This window comes from Clupea harengus, chromosome 23 (assembly GCF_900700415.2).
Source record: "Clupea harengus chromosome 23, Ch_v2.0.2, whole genome shotgun sequence".
NCBI classification, from domain to species: Eukaryota; Metazoa; Chordata; class Actinopteri; order Clupeiformes; family Clupeidae; genus Clupea; species Clupea harengus.
This window is the reverse complement of record NC_045174.1, coordinates 4,694,027-4,714,881: the sequence shown is the minus strand read 5'-3', so window position 1 is coordinate 4,714,881 and position 20,855 is coordinate 4,694,027. Positions and strand designations below refer to the sequence as shown.

Sequence of the window (20,855 nt, the reverse complement as noted above, 5' to 3'; positions counted from 1 at the left end):
AGGGATAGCGAATCTTCCAAATGATTACTCAATTTCCCTCTCAATCCAGCCTATTTGACAGCAGTTAGAGGTCCATTTACCAGTCTGACCGATGTGCTGGGAGATATAAGAGTGGTGGTGTTCATCTTCACTCAAAACGTTTCCTTCAGGGAGCTGATCTGGGTTTTGAGATGTCATTGAATTTCATTGTCGACACAGACTGAAAAACACCAGAAATAGGGACAAGAAATCAGCAAGGAAACTATGACTCTAAACTCTTAACGCCCCTGAAGACATACAGCTCAGAAAGACTTACATAACATACATAACGTACACACAGAGAATGGACTCAAAATGTCAGTTCTAGTAAAGTGCAGTCCTTTATCTTCCTAAAGAGTTCTGAAGGGCCGATTAGGAGATGGACTATCCTGATCGACATTCACTTGATGTTAGTAAGATAAAGTAGGTTACATTTCTCTCACCCGATTAGTTCATAATAACCTTTGTTTGTTTGATTGTTTTTTTCCTGTTTGATTAAAAAAGCCTTAACTAACGTGTTTTCTATAGTGTCTATTGTTTGACATAGTGGTGCTGGAGTACATTAAATTGCTGTTACAGACTAGCTTGTAATCTCCGGTTTGTGGTCTGTGTGGTAACTCCAGCAGATGGCACTGCTGTTTCTGGCGCAACTGATCTGGGTTGTGGATAGAAGTCATTTCATTTCTGTCAAGTTTCAATTCACATTGATGACCGTACCGCACTCAGTCTGACTGTTGTCACTAATTGTGTTACCTAATGACTGTAACCTGAATCTGAACATAGAAAAAAGCATGACTGGAGTGCATAGAGGAAGACTAGATGTCAAACGGAGGAGCCATTGAGTGGACATCTCTTCAAACAGCCTTGAACAATGTTGCTTCTGTTTTCAGACGGAGAGGCAGAGTGGGAAGTCAACTTGCTCCCTATCCACTTTCTGTCTTTTCTGTCCTATTCTCTGTCTCAGTAATGGCTCCTGTCACCACAAGGCTCTGCTTTCTCATACTTTTGTCTGCGGCATCCACAGTTCTCTTCTCTCTCATACCCCCCCCCCCCCCTTACACACACACACACACACACACACACACACACACACACACACACACACACACACACACACACACACACACACACACACACACACACGACACACGCACCCACACACATACGACACACACACACTAGATTTTGTTGTACATGTGTCTTGATAATTTGCTATCTGTGTGAATCAGTTCGTGTAAAATCAATGTGTCAATCAGTTTGGTGTCAGCAGTGTGTGAGGTATGGGAACACTTGTATAAGAGATATGACAACTGTTAAATTTAGCCCTATCCTGTGCATAGGACAAGAGTTTCATTGAGGTCAAGTGTGTGTGTGTGTGTGTGTGTGTGTGTGTGTGTGTGTGTGTGTGTGTGTGTGTGTGTGTGTGTGTGTGTGTGTGTGTGTGTGTGTGTGTGTGTGTGTGTGTGTGTGTGTGTGTGTCTTTAAATTGATGAATAGCTTGTAGACTCAGATTATCTTTCTATGGAGCCACAAATGGGGACTAGTGCTGACAGGACATACAGACACACATTCAGAAAGAGAGAAAGAGAGAGAGAGAGAGACCTTATCTTATTAACTTGCCTTTAGCTCACCCCAATACTTATTAAGGACATCTATTCATCCTTCAGTTTTCTCATCTGTGACTGTGAAAGATCAGAGTTTTCCTTTGTTTCCCTTTACCAAATGTGAGCCAAATGATGCTGCAGCAATCAACTCCATTACTACCTGTCTTTTGGCGATAAATAAGTGGATGAGCAATAATTTCTTGAAGTTAAACGAGGACAAAACTGAGATCCTACTAGTCGGCCCTAAAACAAAAAGAGAAATGCTGTTTAACAATTTGGGGAAATTAACTCCCTTGATTAAATCGGAGGTTACAAGTCTTGGTGTTATTTTAGATTCAGATTTAAGCTTCAAGTCTCACATTAACAAGGTGACGAAAACATAATTTTTCCACCTTAAAAACATAGCTAAAGTCCTGCCATTTATAAATAAAAAAGATGCTGAAAAACTGATTCATGCCTTTATTTCAAGCCGTCTTGATTATTGTAATGCAATCCTTACTGGCCTCCCAAAAAAAACAACTGAGAGACTTCAGCTCATTCAAAACTCTGCAGCTCGGCTATTAACCAGAACCAAGAGGAGAGAGCACATTAGTCCAGTTTTAGCTGCTCTGCACTGGCTTCCAGTAACTTTTAGAATTGACTTTAAGGTCCTTCTCCTAATATACAAAGCCCTTAATGGGCTAGGACCAAGTTACATTGCAAACTCCCTAGTCAAATACTTGCCCTCAAGAACACTGCGATCATCGAATGCTGGTTTATTGGAGGTTCCCAGCAAAAGCCGTAAGAAAATCGGGGACGCAGCATTTGTCAATTACGCCCCAGTGCTATGGAACATACTGCCTATAGACATCAGGGAAGCCAGCTCGCTTAACATCTTTAAAAGAAAACTAAAAACGTACCTCTTCACATTAGCCTTTAACTAGCTACCACTTCGCACTATATATATATATAAATACTTTTAATTTAATTTAAATCTCTACTGGTGATATTAAGGGGTTGGATTAAATATATCTCTATAATCATAATTATAATTTTATTTTTTTTGCACTATATCTTTGTTATGTTTCTTTGATGTCTATTTTTATGTGCATGTCATTTCTTTGTGCATATTATGTATTTGCTGTAAAGCACTTTGAGCTGCATTCTTTTGCATGAAAGGTGCTATATAAATAAAGTTTTATTTATTATTTATTTATTTATTTACATTTTAAATAAATATCCTCACACAAACTCTTCCATACCCTACCTCCCTGCAAATACGTCTCTGTCCGTCAACACACACACACAGTAGAATGCATATCAGGTGATGTAGTCAGTAATGACATTCTCCTGATCATATGAGGGATGTGATGTACGGCACCCATTTTGTTGGATTTTCTTTTCTTTTGTAGAAATAAAACTTTTGTGTTCTCCTCATAAAATCTCCTTGAGTGCATTGTATTGGGTTCTGAAAGCAACCTTGCTGAGCTACCTTTCTTGACTGGTAAATTATGCTAAGTAAATATATGGATATACACAAAAAACTAATACAAACACACACACACACACACACACACACACACGCACGCACGCACGCACGCACGCACGCAGGCACGGTGGGTTAAAAAGCAGTAGCTAAAAGAAGACTAACTGTGACGCAGTTCATGGGCTCGGCCCCAGTGCTTCATTACTTGGTCAGTTCCTCCTAATTATGATTAATTACCCTCAGCTGATGTGCATGTGTGTGTGTGTGTGTGCACGTGTGATGGGGGGGTGGTGTGTGTGTGAGGGGGGGTTCTATTCGTGTCCCAGATCTGTCGGCAGAAGACTTGTAGTGTCTTGGGCTCCGTGCTGCTCCAGGACTTGGAGTCATGGGTGAGTCTGCAGATGCTCTCACCTGACCTCATGGGACGGGGGTGGGGTAGGGCCTGTGCCTGTGCCTGTGCTTGTGTCTGTGCCTGTGCCTGTGTCTGAGCCTGTGCCTGTGCCTGTGCCTGTGTCCGTGCCCGTGCCCGTGCCCGTGCCCGTGCCCGTGTCCGTGTCCGTGTCCGTGTCCGTGTCCGTGTCCGTGCCTGTGCCTGTGCCTGTGCCTGTGCCTGTGCGCTGTGTTGCTCAAGGTGACCTCTCAGTGGTGCACAGCTCCGCGGTGGGACCCACTGACTCCTCCACTGAAGGGCCCTTTGTGGGGATTACCTCCATTTGAGAGGTCATCTGAGGTCATCTGAGGTCGTCTGCACTGTGGGGTTCTCCTGCATAACAGGGCACATCTTCTCCCCACACAACCCTGATACACACACGCTCACACTGTCACACTCACACTGTCACACTGTCATTACCTTCAGAAGTCATCATTTAGTCATCAGATGCTATATTAAAGAAAGGCATATAGAAAACAAAATGTCCGTGTTTTTTGTTACAGTAAGCATACATGTCTTGGTTTCACAAACAGCTCAAAGAAAATCCTTACAGAATGACACCTTGAAATAAGAGGTAGGAATATTGACAAAAAATTGAGTTGAGGTTGGAAACACAGTTATTACCAACTTTCAAAATAAAATAAAAAATGTTCAGCTAAGGTGCCTGTTTCTAATGCAAGTTTGTTACCTTACCATCTTTGTTTCTTGCTTTGTGTGTATGTGTTCATGTGTTCAGTGTGTGTGTGTGTCTGTGTGTGTGTGTGTGTGTGTGTGTGTGTGTGTGTGTGTGTGTGTGTGTGTGTATGTGTGTGTGTGTGTGTGTGTGTGTGTGTGTGTGTGTGTGTTCAAGTTTAGTCATATAGCAGTGAAGTGAATGTTCACTCTGGGGGGGGGGGTGTTTCCATAGGAACCCCTTCAGCTTTCTCACCTATGTGCATCGCAGCGGGAGAGAAGGAGACTGTGAAATGTGTTCCTTTTTAACTGGAAGACAGACCCTTAGGTCTGCGGGAAGGCACCTGTGTGTGTGTGTGTGGTGTGTGCGTGTGTGTGTGTGTGCGCGTGTGCGTGTGTGTGTGTGTGCGTATGTGTGTGTGTGTGTGTGCGTGTGTGTGTGTGTGCGGGTGTGCGTGTGTGTGTGTGTGTGTGTGTGTGTGAGTGTGTGTGTTAGCCAGCTGATTTGTAGGGTCAGAGTCCAAAATCTTCATGAAGGCAGTTCGGCGAGGAAATGCTGTTCTCATCCCCATAAAAGAGCCTTAATCATGTTAAGTGCTGCTGAACATGTTGGGAGAACAAGTCTCACTGGCATCCTTGTCTTGTACACACACTGCTTCTCACAAAGACAATGAAGAGAGATGAAGAAAAGGCACGGTAAATGTCTCATAAAACTAAAGAAAAAAAAGAATGCTCTTCCATATAATAGTAGTATTATATCTAGCAAGGCATGTGTGTGGCATTCAAAATAGTGCTATTCAAGGTTAAGACAATTGCAACCAATTTAATAACAGGATGTTTACATAGGACCCAGTGATGTGTGTGTTTTTTTTATTTTATTATTTTGTTCATCATATTGAAATATAGTTATTACTTAACAGTTGAAGGCCATCTTGGAGCTAAGAGCTTGTTGAAGTGAATAAGTGCAGGAAAGAAAAACACTGACAGGTCGTTTCATAATCAGGCTTTAATGGAATAATTTAACAAAGGACATAAAAGCCCAGTACATTTTCTCCTTCTCTTTTCCACTCAGTTCATTTTCTCCTTCTCTTTTCTACTCAGTTCATTTTTTCTTTCTCCAGTGTCATTACATCTGGGTAGGAAGACTTCTACAGAGGTCAGAGTTCAACCAATCATCCCTTTAAGAGAAATACCTGTTGGAACACAAGTGTCTGTGTAAATCAATCCCCTTTAACTGGGACACAGTTTTCCTTTAGGTTTAATCCAGTGATTTTATGTTCAGTTTTACAAAACATCCATAAGTACTGATCCTACATCTCTGTGATTTAAGTGGATATTAAAAATCACTAGTTACAAAAATATAAGTGCTGATTTAGTGTAAATATTTTTTTCTCGCCTAGGATTGTAGGTATGTGAGATGAACTATTGTTGTGATATTCTGCCCAAACTTCTCCGTCCTCCTAGCAGAGCAGGAACTGTGCAGGGAACACAGGCAGCTGAGATGCTGATGAGGCCAGAGTTACCATAGAGATCTCAGAGCAGTAGGGACACACACACATGTGTGGGCTCGTACCCACACACACATACACACAAGGACATGCATAAATGCTCTCACACACACACACACACAAACACACATGCATACATACATACGTGTGCACGCACGCACGCACACACACAAATATATACTGTACTCACTTAATATCCCAGCCTTCCTAGAAGGCAATGTGCCTCAGCTGATGGGATAGCTTAATTCTGTTTCTTTCATTTTCTTTTTTCTCCATCTGTTTTTTAGTTTGAACCATCTCACCAATTCAGCATCACACTATCATACTGGATGCCTTACAGTAACTTCAGTGACTCTCATGTATTCTCATGAGGCCTCCTGGCGATTCAGTAAGTACAGTATGGTGAGTACAGCCACGTCACTTCTCTAACAACAGACACACTGTGGGGGAGCATGCGGAGTGAACAAATAGCTCGGCTTGGAAAGATGATTAACCCATTCAGCTCTTCACTGACTCGGGATCACTGGTGGAATTATTCATGGCTCGTAGATGGGTTTGAAGGGAACAGCTTTGGCTTCACACAGTGCACCCCATTGCATCTTTGGAATGCCTATGACAGTCAAATTGTACATTAAGACTCTCATAATCAGCTTGTGATCCAACATTGGGAATATCTGTGTGTGTGTGTGTGTGTGTGTGTGTGTGTGTGTGTGTGTGTGTGTGTGTGTGTGTGTGTGTGTGTGTGTCGGTGTGTGTGTGTGTGTGTCGGTGTGAAAGAGAGAGAGAGAGTGTGTGTGTGTGTGTGTGTGTGTGTTTTTGTATGTACGTATGTATGTCTGTGTATGTGTGTCTGTGTGTGTGTGTGTGTGTGTGTGTGTGTGTGTGTGTGTGTGTGTGTGTGTGTGTGTGTGTGTTGTTATGTTAGTTATTGCTTTCTTAATTATTATTGCTCATTTAATTCCTGCTGTGCAAAGGGCCATGAGAAGTGGTATGAGACAACACAGACACTCAAACACACACATACACACATAGAAGAAACACACTCTAGGGTCCGTGCAGTATGAATTAAAGATTTGAGTTGGAAAACCGGATTTCTCAATAGATGCAGTTCATTCAGAGGTGTTGGAATTGGGCTAAAAGAATGACTTTGTTTCTCTAAAATGATGTGTCCTTGGGTACGAGCATGAAGCTGTTGCATGAATATTGATTGAGTGATTGTCATAATGAAATGGCTTCATCTCTGGTTTAATTAAGTGGTTCAGACCTTTTGGCTGGCTCTGAATACTTTGGGGATTACTTAAACGAAGCTGGACTGATATTATTAGAGTAAGGACCATCTGTCCTCTGTTTTGGAAGCTAGACATCGGGGCTTAGTCATCAGGCATCAAACATATACACCTTTTGAAACGTTAAAGATAGCATAAAGATGTCATGGTTGTAGTTATTTATATTGGTCTGCTCCATTCCACATTTCCTCTATGATAATGCAACATAAATGTTTACGCATTATATATATATATTATTTTCTTATATATATTCTTTATTTATATATGTATATGCATTTGTGCCAGAGAATTACTGAGACCTATAGAGCCTCCTGCAGTCCATCATCCTGTTCTAACTCCCTAGTTACTGTGCATAGATTCAACAGACGAGTCCAACTCCAAAAAGACCAGACCAGGGTCTAGAACACAAATGAAGCATTTGCAAGGGCTAAAATAACAATCTGCAAAAAAAAAAAGCATGCCTGAAAAACACTTTTGTCTGTAGTGTTGATCAGGACTGAGTCAGCCTCTAAATTCAGATGCAAATATGGGCTGGAGGAGGGCCACTGTTCATCCAAAGCTACAGATGGCTGGCTATTTATTCTTTTAAAGTCCTCACTGTGCTTAGAAACCAGTGGGCACTCAGTGATATAACCTATGAATGGTGCATGCCAAGGAGGTTCACCATGCGATCGTGTGATAGTTTTGATAGTATTGATCTTGAAATGATGCCATGCAAGACCACTTATGGGTTGGGAGAGGACGGAAGGTACAGGTTTGCATGTGTCTGGCTATGCTATAATAAATATCACGACTCACTGAGATGATATCATGCTGTTATAACCTTAATGTACATGAGCTCCTGTGGTTTATAAATGAGTGTGTATACTTCATCACACCAATCAAGAGAGGTGTTGAGGGAGATTTGAAAAGGTCAGCTCATCCTCATCATCATTGCAAACTGTAATTCCACAGAGCCAGACAAATACTGCATTACTACATCTGGAGTAATAACACAACTGCAGAACATTTTCAATGAAATGTCGGTGGGAAGGATTAGACATTTCAGTGTGAGATGTCGAAGTCTGATAGCAGAACTGAAGTATGAGTGGTGACTCAAACACAATGATGAAGTGATTCCGTTGTGGAGTTGGGGGTGGGCTTTAGAAGGAAGGAACCCTTGTGGGTGTAGTCTTATTAGTCAAGGATTCCACAAGCATTTCAATTATTAAGCCACCTCTAGACGTTCTCTTCCTATCTATAATACACTTTCTGATGTTAATCAAGGCAACAACCAGCATGCTGTAGTTTACTGGTACTTCAATAATGCGCCCTTTGATTTCAGTTCATAAAATTAATAATATGCAATGCATCAAAGTGTCAGATGTGATGACATTACATAGGTTATCTGAGAAACCTTAAATTCACTGTTAGGGAATTAAAGTGAAGCACAGTGGGATAGTTATTGTCAAAGTCATTATTGTTATTATAAAATAATTATAATTATTTAAAATATGCCTGTGCAAAATGATCTTGTACAAATGACATGAAATGTTTAGGAAGTGATTCCATGAAATCAGAATTCAGCATTAACGGTCCCTCCTCTGTCTTTTTTTGAAGGTTTTTATATTTTTGTGAACATTCTGCACCCTTTCCTGGGTAATGAGATCCCGCGCTCGGCCGCTCATGCTCACACACTCACACACGCCTCATCTCACACACCTCTGCTGGAGTGCACAGTTTTTAGTAAAGGGGATTTTTCATGTGTCACTGATCTCAGGAGTTTATGCGTGTGTGAGTATATGAGGCGCATTATGAGAGTATGTGACTGTGTCTATTTGTGTGTGTGTGTGTGTGTGTCTGTGTGTGTGTGTGTGTGTGTGTGTGTGTGTGTTTGTGTGTGTGTGTGTGTCTGTGTGTGTGTGTGTCTGTGAATGTGTCTGTGTGTCCAGCATTTCCCAATTCTAGAACACCTTAAGCTCACTACGTATGCTAGTCATTTGTGCTAGTTATTTGAACTGATCTTTTTTTTTTTTTACAAAAAGATACCTATTATTAAATGATTTTAAAAATACTAATGCACACGAAACATAACTTATCTATGTGATATATTTACATGACTGAGAGACATTCTCGTAAGTGTCAAATACTCTCGAAACTACCTTCATGGAAAAAAAAACAGGAAATATTCAAGTTTTCCTTGCAGGATTAATAGTGTCCTCCTGGCCTCACCTCCCATCTTATGTCATAGTGTCCGCTATTCTGTCATGTCCTCTCCTCTCAGTCCCCACAGTCTGTCCGATGTGTGTTCTCCTACTCACCATAAAAACCTCCCCTTCTCTTCTTCAACCTCCCCTTCTCTTTTCCGGTGTATCTTTCTCACATACTCTGTGATTCTTCATCTCCCCTATGGCACTTTGCATTGTTCTGCATGTTTTGTTTGTTTGTATTGAACTTGTGGGACAAACACCGAACAGACAGGTTCCGGGGGGGGGGGGGGTCAGAGGTCATATCTCCGACTCGCGGCGGTACGACCTCTGTTCATGGGGCCGCGGCGTCTGCAGGCGGCTGGTCCGGCCGGGGCTGAGGCTGGGCAGCGTGTGCTCGCCGCCGGCCCGGCCCCTCTCCTGCTCCTCCTCCTCCTCTTCCTCACGGCTGATGAAGGCCAGCTCGTTCTCGTAGCAGAAGGAGTTGGCGGCCGGCACCAGGTACTTGCTCTCCACCATGTCCTTGGCGCTGCAGCGCGGCGTGGTGGGCACCTCGTAGGTCTTGTGGAAGTGCGAGTAGTCCACTTTGTACTGGTTCTTCTCCTCGAACAGCACCGGCTCAAATCGGTGGCCCCACAGGATCTCGCTGGCCAGGTAGGAGCTGCGCGCCTGCGCCGTCATGGCCGTGGCCTCCACCATGCCCTCCAGGATCACCACCACCTCGAAGTCGGCCGTCTCCAGGTCCTGCTTGCTGATGCCGTAGAGCGGGCTCTCCTCGTCGATCTCGTGCATGATGGTGAGCGGCGACACCAGGAAGATGCGGTCCTGGCCTTGGTCGTAGCCCACGTCGATGTCCAGCTGGTCCAGGGGGATGTACTCGCCCTCCTCGGTCACCCGCGGCTTGATGAGCTGGGCGCGCACGTGCGCCTCCACGATGTGGCTCTTGCGGAGGTTGCCCACGCGCCACATGAGGCACAGCTTGCCGTCGCGCATGGCGATGACGGCGTTGTGCGAGAAGAGCAGCGTCTGGGCGCGCTTCTTGGGCCGCGCCATCTTGGCCATGATGGCGCCGATCATGAAGCAGTCGATGATGCTGCCCACGATGCTCTGGAAGACCACCAGGAAGACAGCCACCGGGCACTCCTCGGTCACGCAGCGGAAACCGTAGCCGATGGTGGTCTGGGTCTCGATGGAGAAGAGGAACGCCGCCACGAAGCCGTTGACCTGCAGGACACACGGCGTGAAGTTGTCGTCCCCGGCCGGGTTGTCCAGGTCTCCATGGAAGAGGGCTATGGCCCAGAAGGCAAGTCCGAAGGCCAGCCAGCTCACTACAAACACCAGAGTAAAGACCACCAGCATGTACCGCCATCGAATATCCACACAGGTGGTGAAGATGTCGGCCAGGTAGCGCTGCGACTTCTCGTCCATGTTGGTGAACTGCACGTTGCACTGTCCGTTCTTCTTGACGAAGCGGTTGCGGCTTTTCCGCCGCGTGTGGATCTTGCCATTGCCGAAGCCGTTCATGCCGCCCCCGGCGCCACCACCGTGCATGTTGGTCAGGCGGAGGCCATCCTCTTCAGAGGAGACGATGCTGTAGCGACTAATCCTCCCCACACTCATCCTCACTCACTCTCTCTCTCTCTCTTTCTCTCTCTCTCTCTCTCAGTCAGTCACAGTGATGTTCTCTTTCGACCTCTCAGCAGGCCCTTCAACTTTTTTTTTCGCTGTCACTTTAACTGACAGCTTCTCTCTCCCGCTCGTTACTCTTTTTTTCTCTTACAGTCTTTCTGCTAGTCTCGTCTCTCTCTGAGTGTCCTTCCTCTGGACGTCCGTCAGGCTGCAGGTTGCCCTGCCCTCGGTGTGTGATCACGACCCCCCACACTAACGTCTGCAGGGCTCCATGCCAGTCCCAGTGTGAGGGGCTCTCAGGAGAGGGGAAGGGGGAGCTGGTCTGTCCAGGAGGCTGTGGAAAGAGAGACCAACACCAGCATTAGCTCTTAAGACAGACAATTAGTCAGGGATCAGTGACCTTCATTCAGCCAGTCATCTACATGATGATGTTCATACATATTGAAAGGAGCATATTCTTAACAACAGCAAGAGGCAGATAAATATGTAATTCTGTAGAAATAAATCAAGGCATCTTAGTCAATGTATATATTTGTGACTACATGTGTGTGTGTGTGCATGTGCATGTGTGTGTTGAATCCCCTGGTCTTGTTTGGGAAACTGCATAATTGATGCTGGACTCACTGGCTTCTACAAGGCGCAGTACAAAACAAGAGTGTAAGGGGTATCAGATGACATGCATACACACCCACACCCACACCCACACTCATACAAAGAGTTTTGAGGCTACACAAGCTATCAGAGCTAGTTGTACCTCCATGAAGAATCTGATTACTCACATATTGACATGAAAATATTGAATGTAAACAGACATTTTTCTGTGTATAACTGAGTTTAGGGAGGCAGTGTTGGAATATGTTTTGAGAAATGTCTAGCATTTTAGTCTATCTGTGTGTGTGTGTGTGTGTGTGTGTGTGTGTGTGTGTGTGTGTGTGTGTGTGTGTGTGTGTGTGTTTATTTGCCTGTGTGTTATTAAGAGCCCTCAGAGAATATCTAGGAGTGTCTACAACATCAGTCCTGGGAACAGATGCCCCAGAGGGAGAGGAGTGTACAGAGGGAATGAAAGGTTGGACTACATGAAAGCTGAGAGAGAGAGAGAGAGAGAGAACAGCTAGACTAAAGAGACTCAAAAAGATGGATGAAAAGCTAGAAAGGCCTAGAACCAACAGAATGTGCAATGTGCAGGGTGTGCAGTGTGCAGTGTTTGTGTGTGTGTGTGTGTGTGTGTGTGTGTGTGTGTGTGTGTGTGTGTGTGTGTGTGTGTGTGTGTGTGTGTGTGTGTGTGTGTGTGAGTGTGTGTGTGTGTGTGAGTGTGTGTGTGTGTGTGTGTGTGTGTGAGTGTGTGTGTGTGTGTGTGTGTGTGTGTGTGTGTGCGTGTGTGTGTGTGTGTGTGTGTGTGTGTGTGTGTTGTGTGTGTGTGTGTGTGTGTGTGTGTGTGTGTGTGTGTTACAGGCTTGCCCTAAAAACCATGACATGTAGCCAAGCTTTTTCATCTTAATTTGTCTGACCTCTTTCTCATGGAACAGCCATCTTATTAATCACACAACAACCTGCTGTATTGCTCCATCCCCTGAGAACACACACACACACACACACACACACACACACACACACACATCTACACACACACACACACACACACACACACACACACACATCTACACACACACACACACACACACACATCTACACACACACACACATCTACAACCTGGTATGTTCATGATGTAAAATACTTGTCAGCATTATTGAGGGGAGAAATAACATACCCTTGGGTGAAGATGCTGTTGAGATCAGGCAGAGTAAAATATTTAAACCTCACCAATCATCCAGGTCAACAACTAGGGTATCTACTGCCAGAGTCAGACATCAGTCAACTTTTTTCTAGAATCTTCTTTGCCACCTACAAAATGATTCATATGTAGGTGGCACATTTGGGCTAATTTGGCTGTGGAGATTAACAGCCATCAAATCCATACTATTTGATGGGGAGCGGTGAGTCCTTGGTAACTGATAGGCCTGGTTCAGCAGGGTCACGAGGCAGGAGAGGGTTGTCCATTGAAGGGACACCACGCTGGAAACCTGCTGATGGTGAGCAGCAGCTTGTGTTCAATTTTTAATCATCTTGTCAGTGGTTGTTTCGGTGGTTTAATCTGATGCACCGTTTGTTATTTAAATGATGCATATCAGTGTTGATGTCCCTGGTTTAAAAAATTAACTAATACAGAATCAATCAATCTCTACCTCAGGCCTTGTTCTCGTTGTGTGTCAGACAACCACACTTTCTCTCTATCTTTCTCTTTCAGTGTCTATGTTGGTGATCTACTCCATTTAACACTTCTAAACCCAAACAGGCTATTTGGGCAAAGAGAGGACGTTCTGATGAAACCCCTCATCACGGTAGGCATACTCCCTGTGAGAGTGCGCACTTGCAAGCATGTGTGTTTGGGACTATTCCTGCACACTGTGCATGTTCATGCCCATCCTGTCTATAGAGCACCGTGTAGCGTCTCCATATCATACTGTCATGCGCAGCATCAAGTGTCACATGAATACTTGAAGTGAAAGCAAGCCCTTCCCCTCCGGCGTCCCCAGAGGCTCCAGACTGTGGGCCTGATGACCTCAGCCGGCGCAGACAACAGAGAGGGTCGCTGTGTCCCAGACCTGAGGGGCGGGGGGGGTCAATTATCTCTCACCAGGAGCCGAGGCAACCTGATCTGGCCAACAGAAACAGGGATTTTCTCAATGATTCATTTCTCTTGTCTGTTTTTTTTCTCCTGCAGTCTGTTTATTCTCTGTACCCTATCTCTCTCTCTCTCCCTCTCTCTCTCTCTCTAAACTATGTCTGTAAGTTCCATAAGCAGGCCTACTACCTAACTATCTGCAGGCACGATGCAGCTCACACATATTCAGGTATTTATACAAATAATTCCCCTCAGACACAGATAGAGACAGACATGGACACAGGTTGCTGCCAGTCACATGACTGGCTCACAGCTGCTGGGTATGCTCAGTAATGTGGTGCATTGTCTATGAGAGAAAAAACACAGGCATGGAAAACTGTCATTTTACAAGATAAATGTTTCTCTTAAAGATGTCTGTACATGTGTGTGTGTGTGTGAGAGAGAGAGTGTGTGAGAGAGAGAGAGAGAGAGAGAGAGAGAGAGAGAGAATGTGTATGTGTGTATAAAGCCTATATGTCTGTATCTATTTGTCCGTGTTTACATCATATTCAAAACAGTCAGAGCCATTTCTGTCTGTAATACGTTCCACACCATGTTTTTGGGATAATTTCTCTGACACATACATTTCATGTAGGCTCAATGTGCCAATACATCTACTGCGTATTTGTGTTTACATGGTGTGTGTTTCAGTCACGGAGTTGCTGAGACGTCCCACTAGAGGGCCACACTGAGCCAAAGATTTCTCAAACAGGTAAAGTGAACCAAAACAACCTGTTCCACCACAAACACACACGAACACACACAGATCCTCAAATGAGTCAGACACATCGGGAGAGATTCATCAGTCAGGCACTTCAAGAGTGACAGACAGAGCCATGAGCCCTGGCAGGTGACGTGTTCATAATCAACTGCTCCTGTTCGCTCGCTCACTCATCTTCGTCTTCATCGTTCCAGATGCTGACATTCTCATCTCCCTCCAACAGCTGAATCACCAAACAGATGGAGCATTTAACACCTTCACTCAACTTAAAGACTACTGCCATTTTATTATGTGACAGACAGTGAAGGAACGAGGGGGGCAGGAGAAGGTCTGTGTGTGTGTGTGTGTGTGTGTGTGTGTGTGTGTGTGTGTGTGTGTGTGTGTGTGTGTGTGTGTGTGTGTGTGTGTGTGTGTGTGTGTGTGTGTGTTTGCCTGGGAAACTTTGTGTGTTCTTATGATTGCACACGCATGTTGTGTGTTTATGTTGTCAATGAGACATTGGTCAAGGTAGCGTGAGTGACTTTGGTACAGGGGTATAACACATCCCTGCATTGCCGTTTTCAGAATATTCCAACCTGAATATGCACTACACACACCACTGTGGTGCCAAGCTTGACCAAATAGAATACTCACTACCTCATCTATAGCCTGACCATATAGAATACTCACTACCTCATGCAAAGTAAACAAACTACATGTTGGTGTTTAAAATCTGTATCTTAAGACATATAAGATCATCTAGGACAGTACTCATTGGTCAGTTTTAATACATAATCATCATTACTGCTCTGGTGATATTTAACTGCTAGCATAAGTGAAATCTCCAGTTAGTCAACTGTCACACAGAGAGTAATATTCTCCAGCCTGTAGAATAATCTATGGAGTTTTAATCAAAACGCTTCACCTTAATTAGATCTTTCCTGTTCTGGTGCAGGTGCAGAGGTCGTTCTTCACACAGAGTGTGTGTCTGTGGTTACTGAGCCCAGCTGAGACCTTCAGGCATTTGTATTCAAGTCTACATTTAAAGCCATATTGCTGCTCTCCCGGGGATGAACTACCCGTCATGAAATTAGTGAAGAAATTATGGAGCGCAGTTGAATCATTTTCTCACAATTACAGTGCAACTTGTTGCACAGCTTTGCTCTGTGAGCAGACAGTTGAGTTTCTTTGATAGAAAGAGGTTTAAAAGGGGTTAAAAGTTTGATGTTTGTGCTTACCTTGCGTTTTCTCCCCTGTCTCTCTCCCTCCGTGGTGGTGAATGAGTGTGTGTGTGTGAGTGTGTGTGCGTGGGGTGTGTGTGTGTGCGTGCACACACACTCTCTGCTTAGCCAAACTGAAGCATTCCCTCCGTGTTAGATTCCTAAAGACAGAGGAGCCGGGTCCAGACGCTCCGATTGTGCACACATTTGTCCTCTGCCCCTCGTCATCCTGCACTTTGCTTCCTCGTCCTCCTCTTCCACTCGTTCGAGTTGTTGCGTTCTTCTTGAATGAGACGGAGAGCCCAGAGTGTGTTCGGCGCTCAGAAAATGTCAAAATATTTTCCAGATATATCCCTCATGAAAAGTACACCTCAAAAGAAACCAAAAAAAGTAAGGTTCCACCAGGACTTGAAAGTGTGTCTCTGTGAGTGTGTTTGTAAATGTATATGTGTGTGTGTTCACAAGCATTTGTCCATAGAGAAAATGTTGTTGTGGTATGGATGGATCTTCGTCATACGCGTCCTCTTCCTCACTTGTGAAATTCCATGGCGTGGGTTGGCTATCCTCGTGAAGTCTGATCCACACTCGTCCTAGAACGCAGGGTCATCCCTCACTTCTCCCTCCTCCTCTCTCACGCCGTTCATTTTTGCAATCTGATCCAGCACTGCTGCAGTTTTCTCTCTGTCTGCCTCTCTCTCTCTCCCTCCCTCCCCTTCTCTCTCTCTCTCTCTCTCTCTCTCCCTCCCTCCCCTCCCTCCCTCCCTCCTCTGATTGTGTCATAGAAACTGCCATTTGTGGTCACTGTATGCTCAGTACTCAATCCACTCTCTCTCTCCTCCCACAAGTTGTGCTTGTTTCATCCACTTGATGCTTTGAAGTCTCAGTGACTACACACACAGAATCAACAATTGGATGACCATCAGTGTATCACAATTCTTATCATTTTTAACTGCTGTTTGGACGGTCAAGTTTTGCTACTTTCACCTAACATGATCAATTGAAGTCTCCCTGTGATGCACTAATGTGAGGGACTGAGGCGGCCACCCCACGTTTTTGAGATGTTTTTTTTTACAAAAATATTCTTCTTTATTTAAAAGGAGGACTCGGCTGTATCAGCCCCAAACACGCGCCCACAAAATAAACAAACATAAATCACAAACGCAGTCGAAGTGCTACATTTAACTAGTCACAGTTCTAAGCACATTCTAACTATAGGCACAATTCTCTATGAACATTTGGCTAGGCACACAGACTAGGCACACAAACTAGGCACACAAACTAGGCACAGTGTTTTTTTCACTCGTGCCTTCTCAATGCTCTCCCTCAATGCTTGAATGAGGCACCCTTTAAATAGGCAGGCTACTTGGGCTAAATGGGTCCAATTGGCTCCACTTGGAACCAACCACTGTCACGGGGGAGCCCGGACCCCCAACCATTGCTCCTGGCTAGCCGCCGGTAGGCCATCTCCTGCCGGTGTTGGTCTTGCTCTCCTTCCTTCTTCCCCCAGTGTCTCTGTCGGCGCACAATCCCACCACTGTCACCAAATGTGAGGGACCGAGGGGCCACCCCAGGTTTTGGGATGTGGGCGACTGGAGTTGGCGGTGAGGTTGGGAAGAACACAGTGCAGGAGGTGGTGGCTTCATATAAAAATATATCTCTCTTTTATTTACATGGGGGATTCTCTACATCAACCCTAAACCAGTGCACACAAAATGAACAAACATAAATCAAAGACATACAAAGTACTCAAGGTACTTACAAACACTAGGCACAATCTCTGGCAAATGTACATGCTAAGCACAATAACTAAACTGGGCAACAAAAACTAGGCAACAAAAACCAGGCACAGTGTTCACGCATCTAAACACCATACGCCCAATTCTGACTTATCCTCACATCAGCTTCAAGTCCTTCTTTAAGTTTACATGCCTCTCTCTTCCAGTGCTTTTTTCCTGCTAAGAATGAGGCCCCCTTTAAATAGGCTGTCCATGGTTATTATTCCCAATTGGACACATCCATTGGCGTGGGGGAGCCCGGACCCTACCCTCGTAGTGGGGGAGACCTAGTCTCTGGCAGGGCAACATGCGTGAAAATGCCCTTTTTGTGCCACGGTGAGAAGGGGGGATTTCACCTTCTCACACACTTGTTTCTCTATCTGTCTCTATTTTCACTCTGCAAGCTTTGACTCATTCAGTAATACTGATAACTTTTACTGGGGGAGAAAGAGAACGAGAGAGAAGCAAAGCGAAGCAATGAGGAAGTCAAAGAGAGAGGACAGAACAAGAACATGAGAATGAAAAGGGAGATGAACGATTGTGAAAGAGAAAGAGAGAGAGATGAAGGCGGCAAGAATGATAGGGGGAGCATTAGATGTAGAGGCTGGCTGGCTGGCTGTGGCCCAGGCTCCTGTATGCAGTCTCCTGTGAGTCACCCCACCAAACGATATTAGTTCCTTGGAAGAGACTGATCCATTTTTACACCAGAAAGCAGGGCCTGTATGTGGGCATGTCTGTTTGAATCTAGCCTAAAGGGAATGACGGGGTGACCCAACGCCTGTACACCCCTACCCTCCTTTGGCAAAAGCCCAGGAAGTGGGTCTCTCCTGGGAATAGGTATTAACCTGAGTTCAGGTCTGAGACAAAAGCACTGGTGGGGACCCACTCACTGTAGCCATGGTGATTGGCGAGCGTCTCATCACAGACAGAGGGTCTCCATGGTGATGTGGAACTGAAGATGGTTCAGCACTTTCCTAGAGAGAGAGAGGGAGAAAGAGAGAGAGGGGGACAGAAAGAGAGATACAGGCAGAGAGGGAGAGAAAGAAAGAAAGGGAGAGAGAGAGAGTGAGAGGAGGGAGGGAGAGATTCCAGATTTAAATTCCTCATTTATTCTCAGGGATGCCATGATTAACAGTAATTACAGAGACTGAGCTGGCAAGCATCCATCTCTCTCCTTGTCTTCATCTCTCTGTTCATCCACATATCTCTCTCATTTTCTCTGCTCTGCTGATCTCTGTTGAGAATATCTGTTTGACTTTGTGTGTGAGTGTGTGTGCGTGTGTGAGTGTGTGTGCGTGTGTGAGTGTGCGTGTGTGTGTGTGTGTGTGTGTGCGTGTGTGTGTGTGTGTGTGTGTGTGTGTGTGTGCGTGTGTGCGTATGTGCGTGTGTGTGTGTGTGTGTGTGCGTGTGTGTGTGTGTGTGTGTGTGTGTGTGTGTGTGTGTGTGTGTGTGTGCGCGTGTGAGAGAGAGAGAAAGAGAATGTGGAGTGTAATAATGTTCACAGAATAATTTGTCTCCAATTTGTCCCTGTTTAATAATGTCATCCATAACTATATTTGTTAACGCTAGGAAAGTGTCAGTTACTGTGTCACCATTGGTAGTTTTGAATCTGATTAGGTGGCTATGACATGCGGAATCCCTCAGGGATCAGTTTTGTTTTATTCGATCTCTATATGCTGGACCAAATTGTACAGAACAATTACATTGATTACCATAGTTATGCAGGTAATACACAGATACATCTGGCTGAAATTTCCTTCTGTTAAAAAAGGAGAAAACACAGATTATTGTCAACACATGGATTAGTATTATTAGCAAACACCTACATTCTCTGCCTCTAAAAACCAAGTCCTTCTATTCTAATAGATTCAGATCACACCTTCACAAGTCATATAAAAAAATATGGCCAGAATCAAGGGTCAAAAAAGCCCAAGAGAAGCCTTTATCTCCAGTAGGGTGGACTGATGTTATGGTCTCTTAACTGGACTTCCAAAAAATGACTCCAGTTCAAAAATCTTACAGAATAGATTTTAAAGTACTGCTACCAGTCTATAAATCACTGAGTGGTTTAGGCCCAGAATATATATCTATCTGACAAGTTTAAAGAATATAAACTGACTAGGGCTTTTAGATCCATGGACTAGTCCAAACTAAACATGGTAAGCAGCATTTAGCTGTTATGCTGCATGCAACTGGAACATATGTGCCCCAAATGTAGCAATTTCTAAATCCAGGTGAAAAACATTTCTCTTTTTGTTGTGTGCCTTGATTGAGCTGTAAAATATGCTCTCTATACTTACTGCACTTTAATTCTAGAAATAGACCTCATTCTCACCGGGGAAGTGATGAAGCTCTACTGGCAGGCCTTTTTTTAGGCTCTATTCTTGGGCTAAGCTCTATTTTGGTTCTATCTCTGAAAACGGCCCTATCAGGCTCAACTGTAGATTCTATTGAGGGTTCTATTCGTGCTATTGCTCTATGGTTCTCTGTTCTGTGTTCCAGAGAAGATAAACACAGTCTGGGCTACTTCCACTATGTTTTTATTCTATTTTAGGTACTTTGTACTTTCTTTTAATTTTGTATTCTATTTCATGTACTTAAGACTTTCTTTTATTTATTTATTTTTATATTTTACTGTTTTTCACTCTTAAGTATTTTGTTTTTATTTTCCTTTGGTTGTTCCTTGTTCAGTGTAAAGCACACTGAATTACCCGTATGAAATGTGCTATATAAATAAACTTGCCTTGCCTTATGCAGAAATAGAATAAGGCCTCCATAAATATTGTAATATTGCCTGTAGGGAGGTTTTAAGTATTGCACAGTATTGCACATGATGTCAGTGTACATGGTCAATGTGCTGTTCTGTCTATAACCAACAGGGGGAGCATTACAAATGTCAGGTAACCATCAATATTGAATTAACAGAATTATTTTACTTTAACCAATTCAGAACGTTTTCAGAAATTCAGCTTGTACATAAAAAATGGTTTATTGTGTTTAAGTTGACTAGATGTTCATGACTCCCTAAATCAACGTGTCGGCTCGAGTTCGTTGCACGTTCCTGCAGTGTGAAGAAGAGCCAGTCAATGCTCCATACACTACACTACACTTAGTGCTACAGGAACAACCTGTGATAGCTATGTTGAGTGGTTGAGTGTGTCTGTCTCTTATTCACTCTTCCTATGTCATCCCATCCTGCATTCATTTCCCAACAATGACAGAGAAGGGGAGGACAGGCCAGGGGAACTTCCACTGTCTCTATTGTGTGAGAGTTGAGCTGAGCTCTGAACCCGTTTCAACCCGCTCTCTCTCTCTCTTTCTCACTCGCTCTCTCTTTCTCTAACTGTCAGCCCGCTCTCCATCTCTCCAACACCCCCACACCCACCCTCGTCCCCTTTTTTTTTTTTGCTGATACTATTTTAAGAGCGGCACCGTCTCAGAAGTCGCCCTTTTTCAGCTTTTCGAACTAATTCAATTTCATAACAATGATGATACATGGCATACGATAGTCCTCCAGTGTCCACCCCTGCACAACACATTTTAATAAATCAGTGTCTAGACGTGTGAATGAACCTGTCCAAAGTGCCCTTCTGTGCTAATGTTGGATCTATAACACTGTAATGAAATGATTGCCAGCTA

At 44.2% G+C, this 20,855-nt stretch overlaps 1 protein-coding gene across 1 annotated transcript; it reads right to left on the bottom strand.

Annotated features, from left to right (window-relative positions):
• Positions 1 to 9,454: 9,454 nt before the first annotated feature.
• On the bottom strand, positions 9,455 to 15,501 carry kcnj12a (potassium inwardly rectifying channel subfamily J member 12a). Its single transcript, XM_012831025.2, has 2 exons — positions 15,460 to 15,501; positions 9,455 to 11,132 (listed from the first exon to the last, which is right to left on the bottom strand). Exon 2 carries the CDS (start codon positions 10,787 to 10,789, stop codon positions 9,470 to 9,472), a length of 1,320 nt encoding a protein of 439 aa, XP_012686479.1. The 5' UTR covers positions 10,790 to 11,132; positions 15,460 to 15,501; the 3' UTR covers positions 9,455 to 9,469.
• Between the last annotated feature and the right edge of the window lie 5,354 nt (positions 15,502 to 20,855).